Source organism: Nestor notabilis, unplaced genomic scaffold (genome assembly GCF_000696875.1).
Source record: "Nestor notabilis isolate BGI_N333 unplaced genomic scaffold, ASM69687v1 scaffold14602, whole genome shotgun sequence".
Taxonomy (NCBI): domain Eukaryota; kingdom Metazoa; phylum Chordata; class Aves; order Psittaciformes; family Psittacidae; genus Nestor; species Nestor notabilis.
This window is the reverse complement of record NW_009918814.1, coordinates 1-19235: the sequence shown is the minus strand read 5'-3', so window position 1 is coordinate 19235 and position 19235 is coordinate 1. Positions and strand designations below refer to the sequence as shown.

Here is a 19235-nt window from a genome sequence, read left to right as displayed (position 1 = left end):
CAGAACAATATGCACACTCAGTGCACATAGGCTTGTGTTGTGCAACATGCAGATGAAAGGAAGGGGAGAGCTGGAAGGAAACTCCAGTGCTAATAGCTATGAGATGGAATCACAGACCCATTAAACTGGTGAGGAAGAACGGAGACAGCTGTCCTACTCTTACTACTTTCCAATTCAATTCCAGAATACTGAGAATCAGAGAGAAAAAAGAAAAAAAAAAAAAAGAAAAAAAAGAGGAACAGACAAACAACAAAATCTCAGAGACAGAAAGTAGGTATTTGCCAGAGAGAAAAAAAGAATCAGAGACCTCTGTGCTATGGAACAATAGCTTCATGTCTGGGAAACCAGGAAGATCTGAGGTCAGCTCTATATGGGCTCATTTTTTAAGTGAGACAGGGCTTTTTCTGAAAACAACGGAACAAGAGAATGCAGCTTAGGTAAGCATGACAAGAGGCTGGAGGGATCAGTATGAGAGACAAACAGCCTCCTTTAGAACCAGGAAAGAATATATCAACACTGCAATCAGAGGTGAAGTTGGTACTTGCATATCTAGCTGTCTTCTAGCCAGCTCAGGTGCTGGGAGCACCAATGCCCCGCAGACTGCACAACCATGGGCCCAGACAGACTTGCACAGCTTCTAGCTGTGGCTCAGCTCTGCCACAATAACTCCCCTTCATCACAATTCCCCTTGCATTAGGTACTCCCTTCATCCCTGCACTACTAAGAGAAAGGTGGAGTATTCCCAACACACTGCCATCTACCTTGACCAGCTTAACTTGAGATAAGGCACCCGTTATGGGTGTTCCCCTAACAGCCTGGAGACACAGCCCTCTGCCTTCTGGTTCTTCTGCAAGCTGAGGCACAAACGGAACATAAGAAGAGCATGCTTTGTGCAGCTTCCATGGGACAGGATTTTAGCATGGTTACTTATCAGGTCCATAGTACTGTGAGGATGTTCTAAGAAGTGTACTGTACCTCCTTTGCTTGGTAAAACCACCCTAAGAGATGCCTATCTGCTCATTTTTTCTTATATACCACATGGAGGGTTAGAGACATTAATGATTTCAGACAAGATGCAGATGATACAGCTAAGCTATGTCCAAGCCTCTTTCATGCTTGTTTCTCCAGCTGCATTTTCTGTCTTCATGGGTCACATTGTTCTTTTGTGCTTGCGATCTGCAGAAATGCCATGTTGAAGCAGACAACAGCACTTCATTTTCTGAGTCCAGAGAGGGGTAAGAAAGGAGGGTCAGCAGTGCATGTCTCAAGTCACAGAACCTCTGGGCTTCTTCAGAGATGTCAAAGAGAAACCCCTTCTGCCCACCCCTTGCTGATCAACCTCCTTCAGCATTTTTCTGAAAGAAAAGTCCCATAGCACCTTGATATATATTTGAAGGTGTATCAGAGCTCTCATGGCTGCTGTTTACCTACACATCTGCCATTCAATCCACATCAAAACCACTGCTGGGAAGTACACTGGGATATCCCAGATATGAAAAGTATTCTACGAAACCAATTTCTATGCTGATTCAAACATAATTGCGTTTAAATGTTATTACAAGTGTGCTTGCTGCTGCCAACATCTTCACTGCTTTTTAAAGGTAATTAATTAATGCTTTGTTGCTTTTTGTCTGCATTAAAGTGACAGGAGGGTTATGGGAGGGCGATTGGTTTTGACAAGGAGAAGTCTGTATGCTTTTTACTATGCAATGCAGGGGAGGGAGATACGCAGTGGGAGCTGATCTCACTCCTCCTGCCTTCATTTAAACGCAATGTTTAAATGCATTTAAGTGACGAAGGCATTTAACAACCCTTCCCAGAGGGTTCATCTTGCTGTTTGCACATGAGTGCCAAATTTAATGCCATTTCATGGAAGTTGTAAAAATACTGCCTCCTAATATCTTCTAGTCATTGCAGGCAACTGTCTCATGACGCCGCCTCTAAAACAAAAAAAACATGCTCAGATCATTTGCATGTACACAGTCAGAGGAGAGACTTCTGCAAGCTAAAATGCTGCAATGGAAGGAGAGGGGGAATTCCTTTATCATGGTTTTATGTAAAAATACTTCCAATATATATTGAACTTGTGTACTGAAGTAGCATCGAGGAGCCCCACTAACAGATGAGAGACCCAGTGTGATACAGAGCTGTACAAGCTCATCAGAAAAAGAGGTCTCCTCCCCCAAGGAGCTTACGTCTGAAGTCTAAGGCAGGGAACAACAGATGGAGACAGACAGACAGATGGAAAACAAGACAGCGTTGTCTACATCCTCAGCACTGATCTCAGCAGAGCGGTTGCCAAGCCAAAAAGTTCTGACCTGAAGAAAAACTTTCTCAAAGTCTGTGGATATGGATGAGGGCTTCTGGGCTTGAACTCATGTCAAGTTTCAAATTTCCCTGTCCAGAAGGGGAACAGTCTCAAATCCATCTGTGCACTAAATATGATGAATCTTCTTCATTCTCAAGATCCTCTAGTCTGAGCTTTAAAGCTACTGTATAATGTCAAGATAGAGACTTTTCTTGACCAAAGGATTCATGCTGGCAGTGCAAACAGCACTGGCAAAATCATTATCTGTATCAGTAGTAGCAGCTGTAATATAGGAGCCTCGAGGGACCTTGACAAGGGCAGGTATCACTGTGCTATGTGCACAGTGCATGAATAGATCCTTGGCAGCCTAAAGCTTACAGTCTAAATACATCAACTGGACAATTACCTCCATTCTACAGGTGGCAAAGTGAGATAATTCAAATTATGTGATAGGCACCTTACCATATGACCTTCTGGAAAAATGAAAAAGGAATCAGATGAGTTTTCCCTTGTGTTTTAGATATTATGACCCATGATTAGCATACACTAGACCCCAAAAAAATAAAAATCAAACAGAGAGCACAGAAAAGATTGTGAAAATGTGTGTAATTTAAGTTGGATAATATTCAAGGACAGGCATTTCAGACTATGTGGAAGACAAGCCAATCTACTCCAGAATACAATGTCAACACTGGAACAATAACAGCTCTATCAGAATAGCTTATTCTGCAGTATCTGCTCGGATCCACCTTGCTCTCAGACAATGTTTCGATAATGCTCATCCATCTTTAAAAGGAAAGTGGACCAAAAGTCTTTACTCTCCTGCCTTTGTATTTCTGTAGAAGAAAATATTGTCTGAGAATGCAAATGGATTCCGCTACAGGAGCTGTAATTCTCTGCTGTAGAGATGTTGAATCACTTGAAACCTCCAAGGAAAAAACCCATTCACTTTCTGAAGAGCACATAACTAAAAGAAATCTCATCCTGCAGTACTTCAGGTACCAAGAGGACTCATTCTCTTCGATAAACCTCAAACTTAAAACTAGTTCACTTTTCCCTCCTGACACTACTACTAGAAACCTGTCCCAGAACCCCACTAATATAGCTAATATGCTTCTAATTTCTAGCCTACTTTCATGTAAGGCCATTTGACATACGTTTGGTTTTCTGCCAGTATCTTCCTTTAGTTTAAATAATCCTTCCCTTCCCAGTTATTACCTCTAATGAACATGCAGACAGACAGTACAACCTTTCTTAGACATCATCTGTGTAGACTAAGTGGAGCTCTTTTAGGCTGTGCTATTCAGACAGGCTGTCTCAAATGCTGACCACATCAATACTCATTCTTTGTTTGATTTCATCTTTCATGAATATGGCTGGTCAGAAATATCATGACCAGCAGCTAGGATGAACCTGTGCAGTCTACTGAAAGAAGGACATGATTCTTTTATTTTAAAGCATGTTTAGTAAAACAGACCTAGTAAACAAGAGTGGTCAAGGACATCCCACTAACCATACCTCAGGCTATATAATATATAGCAAGCATGAACAAAATTCCACTAAGACATAATAAAGCCTTCTTTACATAAATGAATCATACACAGAAAGGTAAGACCTATTTCTTAAGGCAGGAAAGGGCCAGCAACAATAACTCTGAATATTCTTTTCTCCATTAAACCTCTCAAGCTCAAACACTGAAGCCGAATGATGATAGTTAAATGTGAATGCTAGTTCTGGTTTTGTTGATCATTTTAACAGATGGACTGGGGAAGGTGTGGGTGTGCTGTGAAATGGCAATTACTGCAGGGAGGGAAATGCAGTTGGGTGAAAAGAGGTACAAATAATAAAAAAAAAATAGAATAAAGCAGAGAGGGGAAAGGAAGAATGAAAGAAAAAAATTCTAGTGACCTTACATTTTACTATATTTTTGTGCTCAACTCAACAGTGAGATATTGAGCAAATGATCAGTAATATTAACAGCTACATCTGTACGTATTGTACCCAAGCCACAATTTTGCTCACATCTTTGTAAAAATATCAAATTGATTCAAGTGAGATATTTTCTAGGAATAGAGGTTTCCATATAAACCCATATTTATACCCTTTTTCTTAGGACACAGCTAAAATAGAATTCAGATCTTGCCTCAAAAAGAACTATGTATTCCCAGCTCCTGTGCAGTAAACAAAGAGCTCCCTTCTGCCTGGCAATCTCAGCAACCAGCACCCTAACAGCATGGAAGTGTGACGGCAGCAGGGACAGCAAACCGAGAAACCTTAAAATAATAAAAATAAGATTGCAGCTAATAACAAATACCTACCCTTTTTTCCTCCCAGCTCTCAGCTCTTGAATATGTATTATTTCAAATTCTTATTCATAATTTACTGGTTAGTGGTTTTCAATAACTACCAGACCTGGGATTTTTTGCCTCCCTAAGGAAATAAGAGCTTAATTTTGATACAGAAAAGGAGGGGAGGGTGTCACCCTGGGACCCTGATTTACCTTAACTGTTTTCTCTCTTATGCGTGTACATTCTCTGCTCTATCGCACAATTCAAAATGTTTAGGGACTATGCTCTGTGGAAAACCATAGAACAGTCGGAAGAAGAACTAACATCTGATGATCTGCTCCCTGGCATATTCAAACCATCTCAGTGATCTGTGTTAGGAAAAAAAACCCAACAAAACCAGCAGAAAAAATGTTTACATTATGGAAAGGAAACTAAGCTGGAGAGGGACTTTGTGACTTTCCTCGTCATGAATAACAGCTGCCTCTTGTCTCAGGGTATACCTCTAACCTCTGCAGTGTTTGTTCCATGGAAATATTTGAAAAATATTCTTTCTTTCAAAACCAGTTTTAAAAAAAGCCTCTTAAAGTGCCTAATATTTCTTTTCCCTAATTACTGCTACTTTATGTACTGCAAACATGATGGCTACTGGGTTTGCAAAAGTAGGGATACAAGCATGAACATTTCACCTATGTCACCAAACAGAGCATGTATTTATTTCATTTCATAATGAATGAAAGAAAAACCCAGCTGCAGCTGTCAGGTAATACTATAAAGAAAGTTGTGAAGAGAGTTTCAGCTGCAGACAGGTGTCTGCATCCCAAAAGTTCCATCACAGCTGGCACAGACTGATGCTGCTGTTAGCAATTTCAGCAGAGAGGCCAACCAGTGATCTGAGAGTTTATTTATAAATATTTTAGCAGACTGAAGAACCAGGAGGAGTTTTAAATTTACATTTCTTTATACATACTCCCACTCAGAATCTGTGAGCTTAGTAAATCTGTATAAAATCATCACCACAGCCTGACAATAGGATTTACAAGGGCAATGTACCCATAAAGGCAGACGCCTCCACTGACAAGTAGGCAATCTTGCTTTCTGAAAAGATTTTAATTGCTAATTTTTTTTTTAATTCCCCCAAACATTAAATACAGTGTTAATGAAGGATACAACTACTATACAGTGCTTGCCCTTGCAGGGTCTCTATTGTAGTGATGGGATGTATCCTAGCTGCAAAGAGACAGTGCCGAGTGCCAGGAGCTCAACACTGTGGACCTAATTGTGCTCAGGACCACAGGGCACAAGATGAAAGAGCAGACAGGAAGACACTTGCTCTGAAGACTGCTAGAGGATAATGCAGAGCAAATGCAGGATGGAATACAATGCAGGGTGCACGGCATGAAGTGAGGAGCTATCGCTTTTGTCAGAAATGTAAGAACGACATATTCCATACAACAGCAAAGCTTCAAATAACAGTCCTAAGTAACAGTTTTGACCTTCAAACAGTTATCACGTCCCTCACAAACTGCTGTATCAGCCAGGAGAGCCAGACAACTCAGGTGGACTCCAAAATGTGCTAATGGGTCACTAGCACTGTGATGAAGTTATGAGGGATTTCTTCTAGCTGCCCAGTATTACATATGAAGGAGAATTATGAGGCTAGAGAAGAGACGCAAAGGTTACCTCCCCTTACGGTTCAAAAGAGAAGGCAACTAACTTCTTCCCAAAGACTTCACCAACTCCACTCACTCTTTGCTCTGGAGGAAATATGTAAGAGTGGCAGTAAATCAACGAGTTACCTTAGTTATTCAACCATAACTGCAACAAGGTGACAAATGAAGCCTTGTTCACATGACTCGCAGCAAATGTCTTCTTACCGTGAGACGTTTCGAGGCATCCACTTCAATCATCCCCCGCAGAAGATTCTGACAATCTGGGGGGATAAAATGTGGCATGTGGAACACTCCGCGTTTCACCTTCTCCAACAGTTGCCGCAAGTTGTCGTCGTCAAAAGGCAGGGCACCCTGCAGGGATATGACAGTGTGGATGGGGGAGATCAGTGAAAGGGAATTGGAAAGGGCAAAAGGAGAAAAGCCGGGATAAACATGGTAAGAGAATGGAAAAGAGGAAGTCAGCTCATAATGAATTATCATAGTAAGTGAAAAAAACTCTTTATCCATTGAAAATAAATTATTTTTTAGTGCTACAGTATTTTCTCCAACATAGGAAACAAAAGTGAGGACGCAGTTTTTTTATTAGACCTTTAATTAGAAAATGACTACTAGTACAAAACACAATACAAAATATGAAATTGCTTTCAAGGCAAATTCACCAAAGATGCATGGATTCACTTAAATTCAGCTCAAGCTTTTGATCTGCTGGTATTCCTCCTGGGCATACTTTCACAACAGCAATGTTTATCGTCTCCTTATTTTTAATCTTCCTGAGACACATTTGTTACACACATTGAAAAGGAGGTGAACAGCATTTGAGAGACTTTCAGTAAAGAACACTCTCTTTCTGATGAGGCAGTGAAATGACACAGCTGAAAGAAATCATAACTAACATTAGCCTTTGGAAGCCACCGACATTCTACCTGTTTAACATAACTCATCTAGTTCTCATGCTGTGGTCAGGTCATCATTTCCTATTGCTTCCCTTCTGTACCTCACTTACATGAATGGCTGAAGGTTTTTTTAGCTGAAACTACATTTTGAATAGATCATCAGCTTGCCACAAAAAGCAGCGAAAGACCTATCCTTGCTGCAAGGATAAAAAGGAAAAAAAAAGTTGAAATCTTTAGGATAACTCCACCAACTGAAACTCATAGCCTTTTATAGCAAGTCTGCACCTTCCTAGATATTCTCGCTTCCTTCTTTCACTGCCTAGTTCTAGTAGGTGCCGAGCTTCCTTGATTTCCAGGATGGATTGTGGGAAGCTGCAAGCTGTCAGCTGCTGTGATAATGAAGCTTTAAGTTGTCAGTTCTGGCACTGCTCTTACTACAGTGAATAGTGCATTTGTATAAGCAATCCTGTGTCTATGGGTTACGGAGACCAACAGCTCCATTTACAGAAGCCTCAGAAAGCCTACCTGATGATGACTGCAACTGGACACTATTTACTGTTGTTTGTTCATTCAAATGGCCCTGAAGAAAGCCTCCCTGTCTTCTGTAACCAATCTCCTGCTACCTATTTTTTTCCTAACCATTCAAGACTTTAAGGAAAATCAATTCTCATAGTTCAGTACTTTGGCTAACGCAATTTAAGCCATGATGAAGTCAGCAAGGCTACTTCGTGGCATTTCCTGAAGGTAACAACTACAGCTCTTTTATTACTACTACCTGCTATTATAGCTTGAGACTTTTTGTAGGGTTTGACCTGACATAATTAACTGGAGAGCTCTGCACACTCCATCAATAATAGCCTTATTTCAATCATTTTGCAGGCTTATGTATATATGTAGGAACAGATGAAGTTGCAGCAACAGACACCAAATCTTGACAGAGAATCCCCCGGAAAATTAAAAGCCCGCTCATACAAATCCCATCCATCTTGACATGTTCTCTCTTCTATTCTTACAAATTCAAGAAGTTATGTTAAGAGATCATTATACAGTTCTGTTTTATCAGCCATGAAAATAGCTGCTCAGAAGCAACATATGACCAGGTGCTATCTAGTGAGATAGTTAAAATTCTTCCCTCAGAATATCAAGATAAAAAAATCCAAAACTTCAAAAATATCAGTGAATTTTAATGATTAAAATGACAAAAATTGTGAGATTGGTTAAGGTGAATTAACATATCATACTGAGATTACTACAAGGTATTTTGACTTGGGCTATTAAAAACATACCAGCATTTAAAAAAAAAGCCTTTAAAATTTCCAAGTACTTTAAACAAGATTAATGTGCAGAATCTAACTCTGTACATTGTATAAGTGTTTTTGTCAAAATAAAACATTTAAGTGAAGTAATTAGGTTTATTATGTACATGGGCATCCAAATTTGATTCCAGGCTTATTATTTTTATAATTGTAGATGAGTATCTGAACTACTATAGATATAAAAATCTTAATACGCACACACACACACACACAGACACACACAGAAAACCTGTTCTTAAATACATTATTAAATCTGCCCATGGTATATGTTTATATAAATGTAAACTATATTTTCCTACATACTATGGAAATTGATAACAAATGCCAAGCCTATCTGCCTTTAGCTGGACATCCAGTTGTTGCATTGTTTAGGAGAATTACATTACCACTTCAAATCAGAACAAATTCCACAGAGAATTGAAATTTTGATTGAAAGAAGGGTAAATTACAAGATACATTTTTAATACTAAAGAAAGTATTACTGAGCCAGATGGAAACTGATTTAAACTTTGTACTACTGGCTCAGTTTTATATTCCCAAGTGTACTAAATTAAAATGTAGTTCAATACTTGTGTGAAACAAAACTGTTGCACTCAAATCCTCTCTTGATAAAACACTGCAGTTAATGTAAGCATATACCTACTGAAACACATCTACAGCAGAAAAAAACAAACACTTCCCAAACTCAGCCACATTTTGATCTTGTGAAGGACAACCTATTTGACACTCACTGTACCCTGGAGTTGTAACCGTGCACATACTTTCCAGTCAAAATATGTGCTGCAATATCACAACACAGCAGAGAGCATTTATGGAGGCAAGCTTTTGATGCTTGTCTATGCTCTCCCATGCAGGGCAGCAGCATTTCAAAGAAGCAGTGAAATATTCCTCATGCTTTTCCTCTGGGACTGATACAGAAATAAGACAAAAGGATGCAACTGAGAGATACAAATAAAGGGGAACTAAAAAAAAACCCATCTGTACATGATGTCAATAAAATCGCCATTAAATACAGCGCCATTTTCAGATTTTTCTTTTCTTGTTGAAGTATGGTGTAAGGAAGATGACTCACCACTAGCAACGCAAATAAAATGACTCCACAGCTCCAGACGTCTGCTTTCCTTCCGTCATATTTTTCTCCCTGTGCAACAATGACACAGAGGCTCAAAAGACTGCTTGCTAGTAAATTAATTAATTACCCTTGAAGAACAAAAGAGGGGAGAATGGGAAACCCCACATTTCAGTTCAGCCACCTGCTTCCCAACGTGGCCTTCCCAGCTAGGAGGCCATGCCACAGCCCATTAATTGAATTTTTAAGAACATCAGTTTACAGTCTTATCTGGGATCCGTGAGAACAGGGTCAGAAGTGGGGAGCAGGGCAGGAACGGTTGACAACTCACAAATTATTAGACCTGGCACTTAAACAGTGTCAGAGGTGCATTAAGGACTTCAAGAAGGTGTTTTTCTCTTCCCTGGTTCTTCAGAGAGCTTGTCACCAGTCACATTATTTGTGAACTCAAGAGTATTGTCTGGACAGTCTCTTCTGTACGCTTCCTGCTTGGCTTTACATTAAAAATAGGCTTTAAAAGAGGGGAATCTTGGTCACTGAAATCTTGGATACTTATTTCAGAGGACAAAGGGAGAGTAGAGGGAAAGGATAGTTCATATCATTTAACAGAAACCAAAATTACTGACAGCCAACCCTGGTTCTTCTACTGAAATGACAGCTAGATCAGAAAGAGGAAAGCGTAAGGGACTGCATCCCCTGTGTGGAAAGATGAAGTTAAACAAGGCTACTGTATTTCTGCCTCATCACATGGCACAAAGGGTACTGTGAGAATTATACATGATCATTTCCCTCATATGGTCTATGTAGCTTGATTCAGGGCTGAGCCAAACAAACAAAACTGTAGTTACATTCCTTGTGTCTTTTCCAATGCTACCTGCTTTGGACAGACTTCCTGTACAGAATATCTGCATACTTGCAATGAGTAGTACTTTAAGAAATATATTCATACACACTAATGTTAACCAACTTACCCGGATGACTTCAGGGCAAGCATAATGCGGTGATCTGAAACACAAATGACAGTCGAATGAGCATGTTACAGCCTGGTATTTGTGGATTACGTGCATTTCCATTTTGTTTAGCAGAAGCATGATTGGCTTGCTTAAACAGAATGCAAGTGTGCAAAACCAGCACTTTTTTTCCTTACCTCAATGAGAATACATTCCTAAGAAACTCAGTAAATGGTCAAGAACTATCAAAACTCAAAATTCTATGTCCCCACTACGAATTTCTTAAAAGCAAGGAACTAAGAGAACACCAGGCATATTCTGTGCCTATATGGAATTCCAGCCCTCAAATCCCACCCTTTAATTTCGCCTTGCATCTAACTAGAAGGAAGACCCATGCTGGATAGTTTATTATAAGAAAAAAGACAGAACAATATTTTCAGACCAACACATGCATCCCAAGATGTCTTGGACCTCTCCTATTAACATTGCTCTCAATTACTCCAACAGACATAAAAGCTGCCAATACATGATTTCAGCATGCTTTTTTTTTCCTTTAAAAAACTAAAAAGGATGGACAGTAGTACTATTACCTGGTGAGTTAATATATTCTTTTCTCATCCGTCTGCCCATGTATCTCTGGTTTGATTCCTGGCTGAGAATTGTTAATTACTTCAATTTGCCAGGTAATCATTTTAATTCTTAAATACTATAGCCACGGCTATTTATTTTATAGCCTTCATTAAAGTAACTTGACAAGTAAAAGGGATGCAAACTGTCGGAGACCTGTGTGCAAATCATGCTTTTGTTTATACTGACACCTCCCAGCAATCCCTGAGCCTGCCTTCATTTGTGCATTTGTTTCTTGTGACAACCGTGATCATGGCTGGGCAATACCTGTCTCACAAAGTAATGAGCAAAACAGAAGCACAGTGAGGTTAGCTTTGTGTTAGGATGCTACATTTATGCCCAGTGAGACAGCCCATTAATTGGATTTCCATACACACTACACTTATCTTACAGCAAAATATCATCCCATGGGCATGGAATGCCCTGATTTGGTATCACAGCTTTTGGCAGACAATGATAATAAACTCAGGGTACACTTGGGACTGCAGCTACCTTGACAGCAAAGTGTAAGTGAGGAGAGAGAAATGCACTTGATCTTTCCCAAATTTTAGGAAAGGTGGAATTCAGAAGTCTAATACAATATTTAATAAATCACCACCAGCCTCCCTCTCCCTCTGACCTCCCCCCCCATTTAAGAGGTTATCACAGGTATTCTAACCAGGTATATCTGCTCAGTAGTGATCCCAAGTGTCTTAACTGAGACTGAATTTTAAAAACCTCAGTTCAAGAGTTAAAACAGATAACAAAAACCAGAGCCTTCCCTCAGAGAGCTGGCGAGACTTGGCCCTTGGGAGACTAAAAAGAATGGACTTCTGCCTAGTGGGCTCTCTTGGCAGCTTTGTCACTGGCAGCCATATGGACATGGACAAAGCTACTTAATGTTTTTAAAAGCTGCTGCTGGCCACAGTGTGAAAAAGGTTACCAGAACCCTAGAATGAGTCTACTCTTCTGACTAAAACAAGAGCAATGCCACCACAGCTTTCATACCTCACAAAAGCTTGCATGACTAAATTAACTTGGATTTTTATAATGCTTTAACCTTTCAGGGCAAAAGCTTCTACAGTATAACAAAGAGCACGATGGCAAAAATAATAAAATAAAACTAAAGCAGTCAGTAATGTTAACAAAGTTCTTGCTTCTTGACTAAGTAGGGGATGATGTGGGGGACTTACAGCATATTTCTGGCTACTGCTGGAGAGAAAGTGAGACCAGAGTGAGACACTGGATTGCTTAATGTTATGTATGTGTGCCCAACCAAGACAACATCGGATTGCTTAATGTTATGTATGTGTTCCCAATTCTGTAACGTATACTGTTCCCTGTGAATTTGCTTCTATATAGCAATCCAACAGCTACTCTACATCTGCTCTTTTTAATAACCCAAAGCCTTAACCATTGAACAGTCATGCCACTGGACTAATGCATGACTTTACACACTTTTAGAAGACAAGTTAAATTATTCTTGTAAGAATGCTTGACTAATGGTGTTGTCTCTTCTTCATACCATAAAAATGGTGTATAGTATACAGACCATCCTTAAGGTACACAGAAATCAGAATTAAGAAGCAGCAGCAGAATCTGGACTGCAACCCACATCTGGACAAGCACAATTAACTGTCACTAGTGCTAGACTGCTTAGACAGAACAGAGAAAGACGGCAGTATGGGAGCTGTAGGGAAGGTAGTAATGAAACTCTAATTTGGAAAAGAACACATTAGCAAAAAGAGCATAGGAATTAGATCACGGACATTCACTCAGTCAAGTCACCTCAGAATAGAAAGACCAGCTCTAACGTGCTACATAACCAAGTCACATGAGGTTTATAGGAAAAGATATCAGGTGGCAACAAAGGAGTGAAGACAGAATCTAGGTTACTGTGACTTAGCATGTCTGAGTTTCTCAGGCTTGCATGCATTTTAGCTTCTGTCGAGTACGATGCTACCATTGCCCTTCCTACAGAAGGTGAGTCACAGAACCAAATAATACATTAAATGGCAGGTGGTGTTTGTGGCTGAGCGAGACCTCTCGAGTCCTGCATGGTATCCTGTACAGTTCAGCATCATTCTTCAGCACAATACTTTTTTGTTAGCCATGCCATCTGCGGTCCACTGGAAGAGTCAGTATCTCAATTTGAAGAGTGCTTCTGAGTATTTATTTGTGTATGATAACTCCAACAAAGATTTCAGAACTCTGTGATTATGGCTGCTGAGCAAATCAACTACCTTGACAGCTTCCTGTGCTAACATCCTTGAAAAGAAGAATATAAACGTTGTGAAGAACCCAAAATAGGTGCATTATTATTTATGTGTCCCACTAGCAAATGCACTTAAAGCATTTACCTTCGTTGGGTCAGATGGAGTGCAGTGGAATCTGCTAGGTTTCTTACAAGGCACCACTGAAATTCTGCTAGTATCTGTGAGAATGGATGGAGGAAATGCTATAATAAATCCTGTCAACAAGTTGGATTAATTTGAGCATTCAACAGCTACCCTGCAACTGCCTGGAAAGCACAGGTTTCTGGCATAGCCATTCAGAATTCTTGCCAGCACACACTAGCTGGATATCTGCAGCATTATCTTGGATAAAAGCTCTAGGAGGGATCCTCTGGCCAGCTAGAATCCACAGAAAACTCATTTCCATGCTACCAATCACAGAGCATCTTCAACTGCTTTAAAGTGAAAACGCAAATTTAATCAAAAATCTATTTATCTTTCTACAGAGTCATGAATATTTCTTTGGCTCTCATCACTAATCATTCCATATATGTGTGTAAAGAGCAACATTCCTTGCCTCTTACCCTAGGACATCTCCTCATCATTCAGCTACATCTCTGTGCAGCAAAAGCCACAATCTACCCTTGATAACAAATAAGTGTATCGCTCAGCAAGATCAAGAAGCAGATGCTGCCTGTGGGTACTGCCGCAAAAAAAGCACCAATGTTGCCAGTATTTATTTCAAGGGTGATGTGAATTTTCCCAGGCTAGTCTGCCTGGGGCAGGAAGGGCTCTCTGAATGGTCATTCACAGCTATGACTCTAGGACACAGTAATCTTAAGGATCTTCAGGGACCTCAGCAAAGCATTTACGTGGGATTTCAACCAGAGGAAATAAGTCAACATGCAATGGTGAAATCCAGGACAGTCTTGGACAGGTAAGTCAGGCATTCAGAAAGAAATGTACATATCCTTGATATATCTATCTTCAATTTCATCTGAGAAACTATAAAGTAGTTTGTGATCTAAGCACATCAACATACAGTGCACCTACAGTAGATCTGAGACAACCAGAGCCATATCTTCAGTGCAGATGTGATGTGCCTGTGACCCACAGGCCTTACTATGTGTAGATAAGAGAGACCTGCACTGTGTACACACAAATCGATTGCCTGTGTATGGTTTACCTAGGAATATACAGTAACTGCTTTTCCAGAAAAGCAGCTGGTTGATCAAGAAGCACAGGCAAAGCTGTGTGACCCTACTCCACAGTGAGAAAACTCATGTGTTACACTGCCACTGGGTTTCCAGGTACCACCAAAGATGACTGTCCATGCCTAGGTCCTCTGGTCTCATGCCTTGAGATGGTACCATTTGGGGAAGAAGAGTGTCATTCGTTAGGCTGCAACATGGCGGCAGAGTTTCTGCAGAGAGGGAGGAACAAAAAGTCTCCTCCCCCTGCTTTTCTTATGCATGAAGTTACCCTGATACAGGAGGTTGTAAAGGTGCAGTGAAAGTCATCCCACATCTATCTGGTTTTGCTGTTGCTTGAATGCTAGAGTTTCTCCTTCTTTACCCTCCCCTTTCCTCCCCCTCCACTGTCTCCAAGCTGGCTTTCAGAAACAGAAGCTACCCAGTAGTTCAAAAGGCTGCCTGTGCTTTCCCCCAGCACAGGGGGAAATGGGGATAGCAAAGGGTTGAGATGAAGGGAAACACCACAGGAGTAGCAAAATAGATAAAGAGAATTCTTCAGAAGGACGTATGTTAAATCATCCTAAGTGGAGAAAGCAACAGCCACAGATCACACACAGAAGAAATGAAGAGAGAATGAAGAAATGGTTCCAGTAGCAGTTGGCAGTTAAGGCTGCAGAGAAGGCAGTAGCTCTAAGTTACTGTAATTAAGGTAGTAGGTATTACAATAAGGCTGTAATTAAGGTAGTAGCTGTAGTTAAGACTGAGTACTATTTTGCCATTAAAGCTTCAACTCAGTCATCTAGCTTTGTAGGAGAAAACTCAGAATCTAGGCCTCAGCCATTTTACAGATTTTTGCTCCTCAAGAGCAATTACATTCTTGGGGAATCTGCAAATCAGTACATTAATTACTATGCCAGTTCAAATTCTTAAGACTTGGAACCTTTAAGAGATCTTAATTTAAAAAATGAAACAGACCTCTGTATGAAAAGGACAACAGATTGCAAAGTTAAGTATTCAAAAGTTAAGAATTGCTAAAATAAAGCTTGAAGAGGTTATACTGTACTCTGCAGGTAAGCCAAGGTGAGGTGGTAGATGTGTTGTCATCCCCAGCACCTCTGTTCTACTTGTGGCTGAAGTTAGGAAGTCTGTAGCAATGTGAGGAAAGTTTAGTGTCATGAAGGACAAGCTTGCTGTAGAGACAGTTGGTTGACATACTGGAGAATCAAATTATCTCCCTGCCCCTTCCACAGAATCCTTCTGTGAAAGAAAATGAACAGGTGCCTTAAACTGAGATGTTCACAGGTAATAATGAATTGCAGGTTTCCCAGTTTGAAAATCACTGTGCAACACATCCAAAGTTTGATGTACAAGCACATAGAGTTTGATTTACAAGTATTTATAAGCACGTGGAGTAGCAGCTGCAGTCAACAGGCACTCTGCTCTCCAAGTAGAAGACTGTTATCAGGCACCGAGTACTCTGAGATATTAGGCCCCTGCGAGTCCAACTGCACACTCAAAACTGGTTGATAATTTTGAGACTCATTTTGCAGAATCATGTGCCCTCACATAAATGGAGATAACCAGATCAATGGAGCAAACATAATATGAAAACACTATAATAAATATTTGTAAACCTAAGATACTATGATGAAAATCCAACCTGGCATTCATAGCAAGGCTTGAATGCAGTAGAACAAAAATCATGAATGGACCCATAAAATGAATGATGAGGAAAAATATCAAACATCAAATAGCTGTTTATTAAAAAACCCTACACCATCCAAACACCAAATAAGGCAAGGATTTGTTGGAAAAAAGCTGTACAAGCTCATAATTAATGGCCATATCCTAATGTACACAGGCTAAGTTAATGTTATATTAGCAATCTGAAGAATAGCATGCCTTACATTCTCAGTGCTTGATTTTGCAGAATTAAAGCTCTTTAATATACCTTGGGTGAAGCTGGTACTAATGGTTATTAATAAGGTTGTCTGGTATTTCCCTTTATAACCCTCATTTTAAGTGGCTTGTGATTTACCATCAATTTAACAACTTAACATTTTTCCTTGCCTTTTGTCTGCCTCAGACTGGCTTCATGTTTGTGTGTTGACGCATGTTGTGTATGGGCCAAAACATTTCCACTAAGTCTAACCTAAATTAATGGGGTTTTCTCCATAAAAAAGAAAAATTTCCAGTATCCTCAACTGCAAAGGGAAAACTTCAATTTCAGTTGTTTGAATGCTCTAGAAAAAATTACTCAAACTTCCACTTGAAAACTGCAGTTTGCGTTTACTAGCAGAAACTCTGCAGAGCATCAGGATCAAAATTCTACCTGGACCAGTAACACTTCACAGAACAATTTTTCTACCTGAAACCGATACCATGAACTGCTGTGGCTGGGGTCATCATGAGATACCAGACTTTAAACCAAAGTGGGTGCAAAACCAATGGAAGTAGATCTAGGACTGACAGGAACTGACTGGGACAACCAGGTAGGGGAAACTACAGCTGTAACCTAGTGGAAAAAGATCTAAGATTTGGGAGCAAATATAGAGCAGAAATGACTGAGAGAAGTTGGCAAAACTAGATTGCAAATTGGAGAAGATGGAAACAGAGTGCTGGCAATGGAAGCTCTTGATGAGATGGGGTAAAAAGTACTAATTCTGGCATCTCCACTTTCAAGAGCCTAAATTTGCAACCCTAACAATAACTGGATGCAGGACACTTGCGTATGTTTTAAGCAATATGCACATGTTTGTTATAAAGGAGAAAAATATGCACAACATCACATCTTGTCATTAAAATCAGAAATGGTGCTTGAACACTGAGACGTGTGGCAACTGACCATTGCTCTTCCTTTTAATTATCTGCTTATCACAGTTGTGTTGATATATCAAATACAGATGTAAGGGAATCAAGAGCTAGATGATCTCTGCTAACATTTCTAACAAACACACAGTGCACTCTTTGTTATAAATACCCTGAGCTTAAGAAGAGCCAGTAAGAGATCCAGGCAACCTGTGGGTCTGCAAAGTGTTGCTAGGAACTGCTAGGGAGAGCTGAGAGCAGAGGAATTGACTATACAGAGGCTGGAAGTTGCTGGTTTCCTCCATTATGCCACCAACAGCCATGAGGTTTTCTACTCGCTCTCAGTAAAATCATAATCAGCATTGCTCTTCCCACATGCACACAGCTTTCTGGATCAGGCCAGGGGTTCCCTATGGAGACACCAGTATGGGGGAACTGTTGCACAGAGTTAATTGTGGAGTTGTCAGCAGTGGTGTCAGTCTCTATACTGACTGCCTCTGCAGAGATTGGGTCTAATGCTGGGGTGAGCTACATTTACATGTCAGGTCTGTCCTACTCTCGGTTGGAATAGAGATTTGGAGGCAGGCAGCACAGAGACTACTATGCCTTCTCTGTCATCTGGTGGCTTGCAGCAATCTCCATCCAGCAGGACTCGGTGTTTCAAAGCTGTGATGAGTGAAATGGAGAGAAGTGAAAAGATGGCAGAAATTTACTTTGCCAGGTTTCTCTAAAGAGCAATGGGAATTAGGAAAGATCTTTACAAATTCCCAAGAATTGCAAGTGACTCAACAGTATCATCTTTCAATCCTGTATTTCAGCCATAAGCCTTCTTAGTTCAAGAAAAAGGAACAAGGTACAGGGAATGCCCTAACCCTTCCTACTTCCCAAGACTCCTACAGAAATGACTGCAATTTATGTTCAGAGCAACTTCTGTTCTGCAGTGACCAGGTAAGATGGAGAACTGAAGCAAAGAAAGGTAATGCATCTTGTTCAAGACCACCCTGAATGCCTTCAGCAGAGACAGAAATCAAGATCAGATCACCTCAGTCTCAGTCCTGAGGTTTAACTATAAGGCACTCACTCTTCTTGCCTAGTGACAATTCAGGATGGATTGGATATATCTACCATTCTGAAACCCTGCGAATCGCTGTGAAAACAGACAGGGGAGTGTCTCTGCATGCCATTGCCTGTAAAGAGGAGGAAGAGCTGTAGATCTGAAGTAACAGAAGCGGCATTCTACCACATCTTCTGCTTCCTTCCTTGTCTGCTGTTTGCTCACAGACTTCCCCTGCTCCCAGAGGAATGCAGAGACTCACTGTGTTACTTTGGCATTTCAAGGACCATCTCTCCATGACATCACCTCCTGCGCAATTTCTGCTGTAAGCAGAATTATTCCTGCAGAACCTACACACAGTTTCTCTTCCTTTCAAGGGGCCAAAGACACATGCTTAAAACTCTGGCTTATTCCTCCTTGCTGAGTATGTGCAATATTTGTGCGACATACATTTCCAGTAATGGGGATTCATTACAACCAAGGCCCAATGTGCAGTCTGTCAGTGACAAATTACGTCAATGAAATAGCAAGTCCATCCGTACGTCCCTTTCTTACACAAACACAACTGGATTGAACTTTTATTGTTTTCTCCGGGTAGCTGTAAGTGCTAAAGATCTAAGGAGTAGCTCCCAGAAAACATGAACTCTGAGGTATGCAATACGGCATACTTAAGGCTACATGATTATCTTAATGAGGTGAGTATCTCCAGAGAGGACACCTTCAACCCCGGAGCGGGGGGAAGCTCAGCGTCGCGGAGCCTCAGGTCGGAGTGACGAGAGCCACCGAGGGAACCTCAAGTCCTGACGCGATAACGGCTCACAGGGGGCGGGGCCAGGAGGGGCGGCA

General features: G+C 40.6%; 1 protein-coding gene across 1 annotated transcript in view; it reads right to left on the bottom strand.

The window, feature by feature from the left end:
- Nucleotides 1-10549, bottom strand: part of LOC104402130 (serine/threonine-protein kinase BRSK2) — a gene marked incomplete at both ends in the record, with an annotated part of 40996 nt that extends 30447 nt beyond the window's left edge. The window contains 3 exons of the mRNA XM_010009919.1: nucleotides 6471-6617; nucleotides 9548-9616; nucleotides 10516-10549. Coding sequence (XP_010008221.1) covers nucleotides 6471-6617; nucleotides 9548-9616; nucleotides 10516-10549 — 250 coding nt within the window. The remainder of the gene's footprint in view (nucleotides 1-6470; nucleotides 6618-9547; nucleotides 9617-10515) is intronic.
- Nucleotides 10550-19235: the final 8686 nt, after the last annotated feature.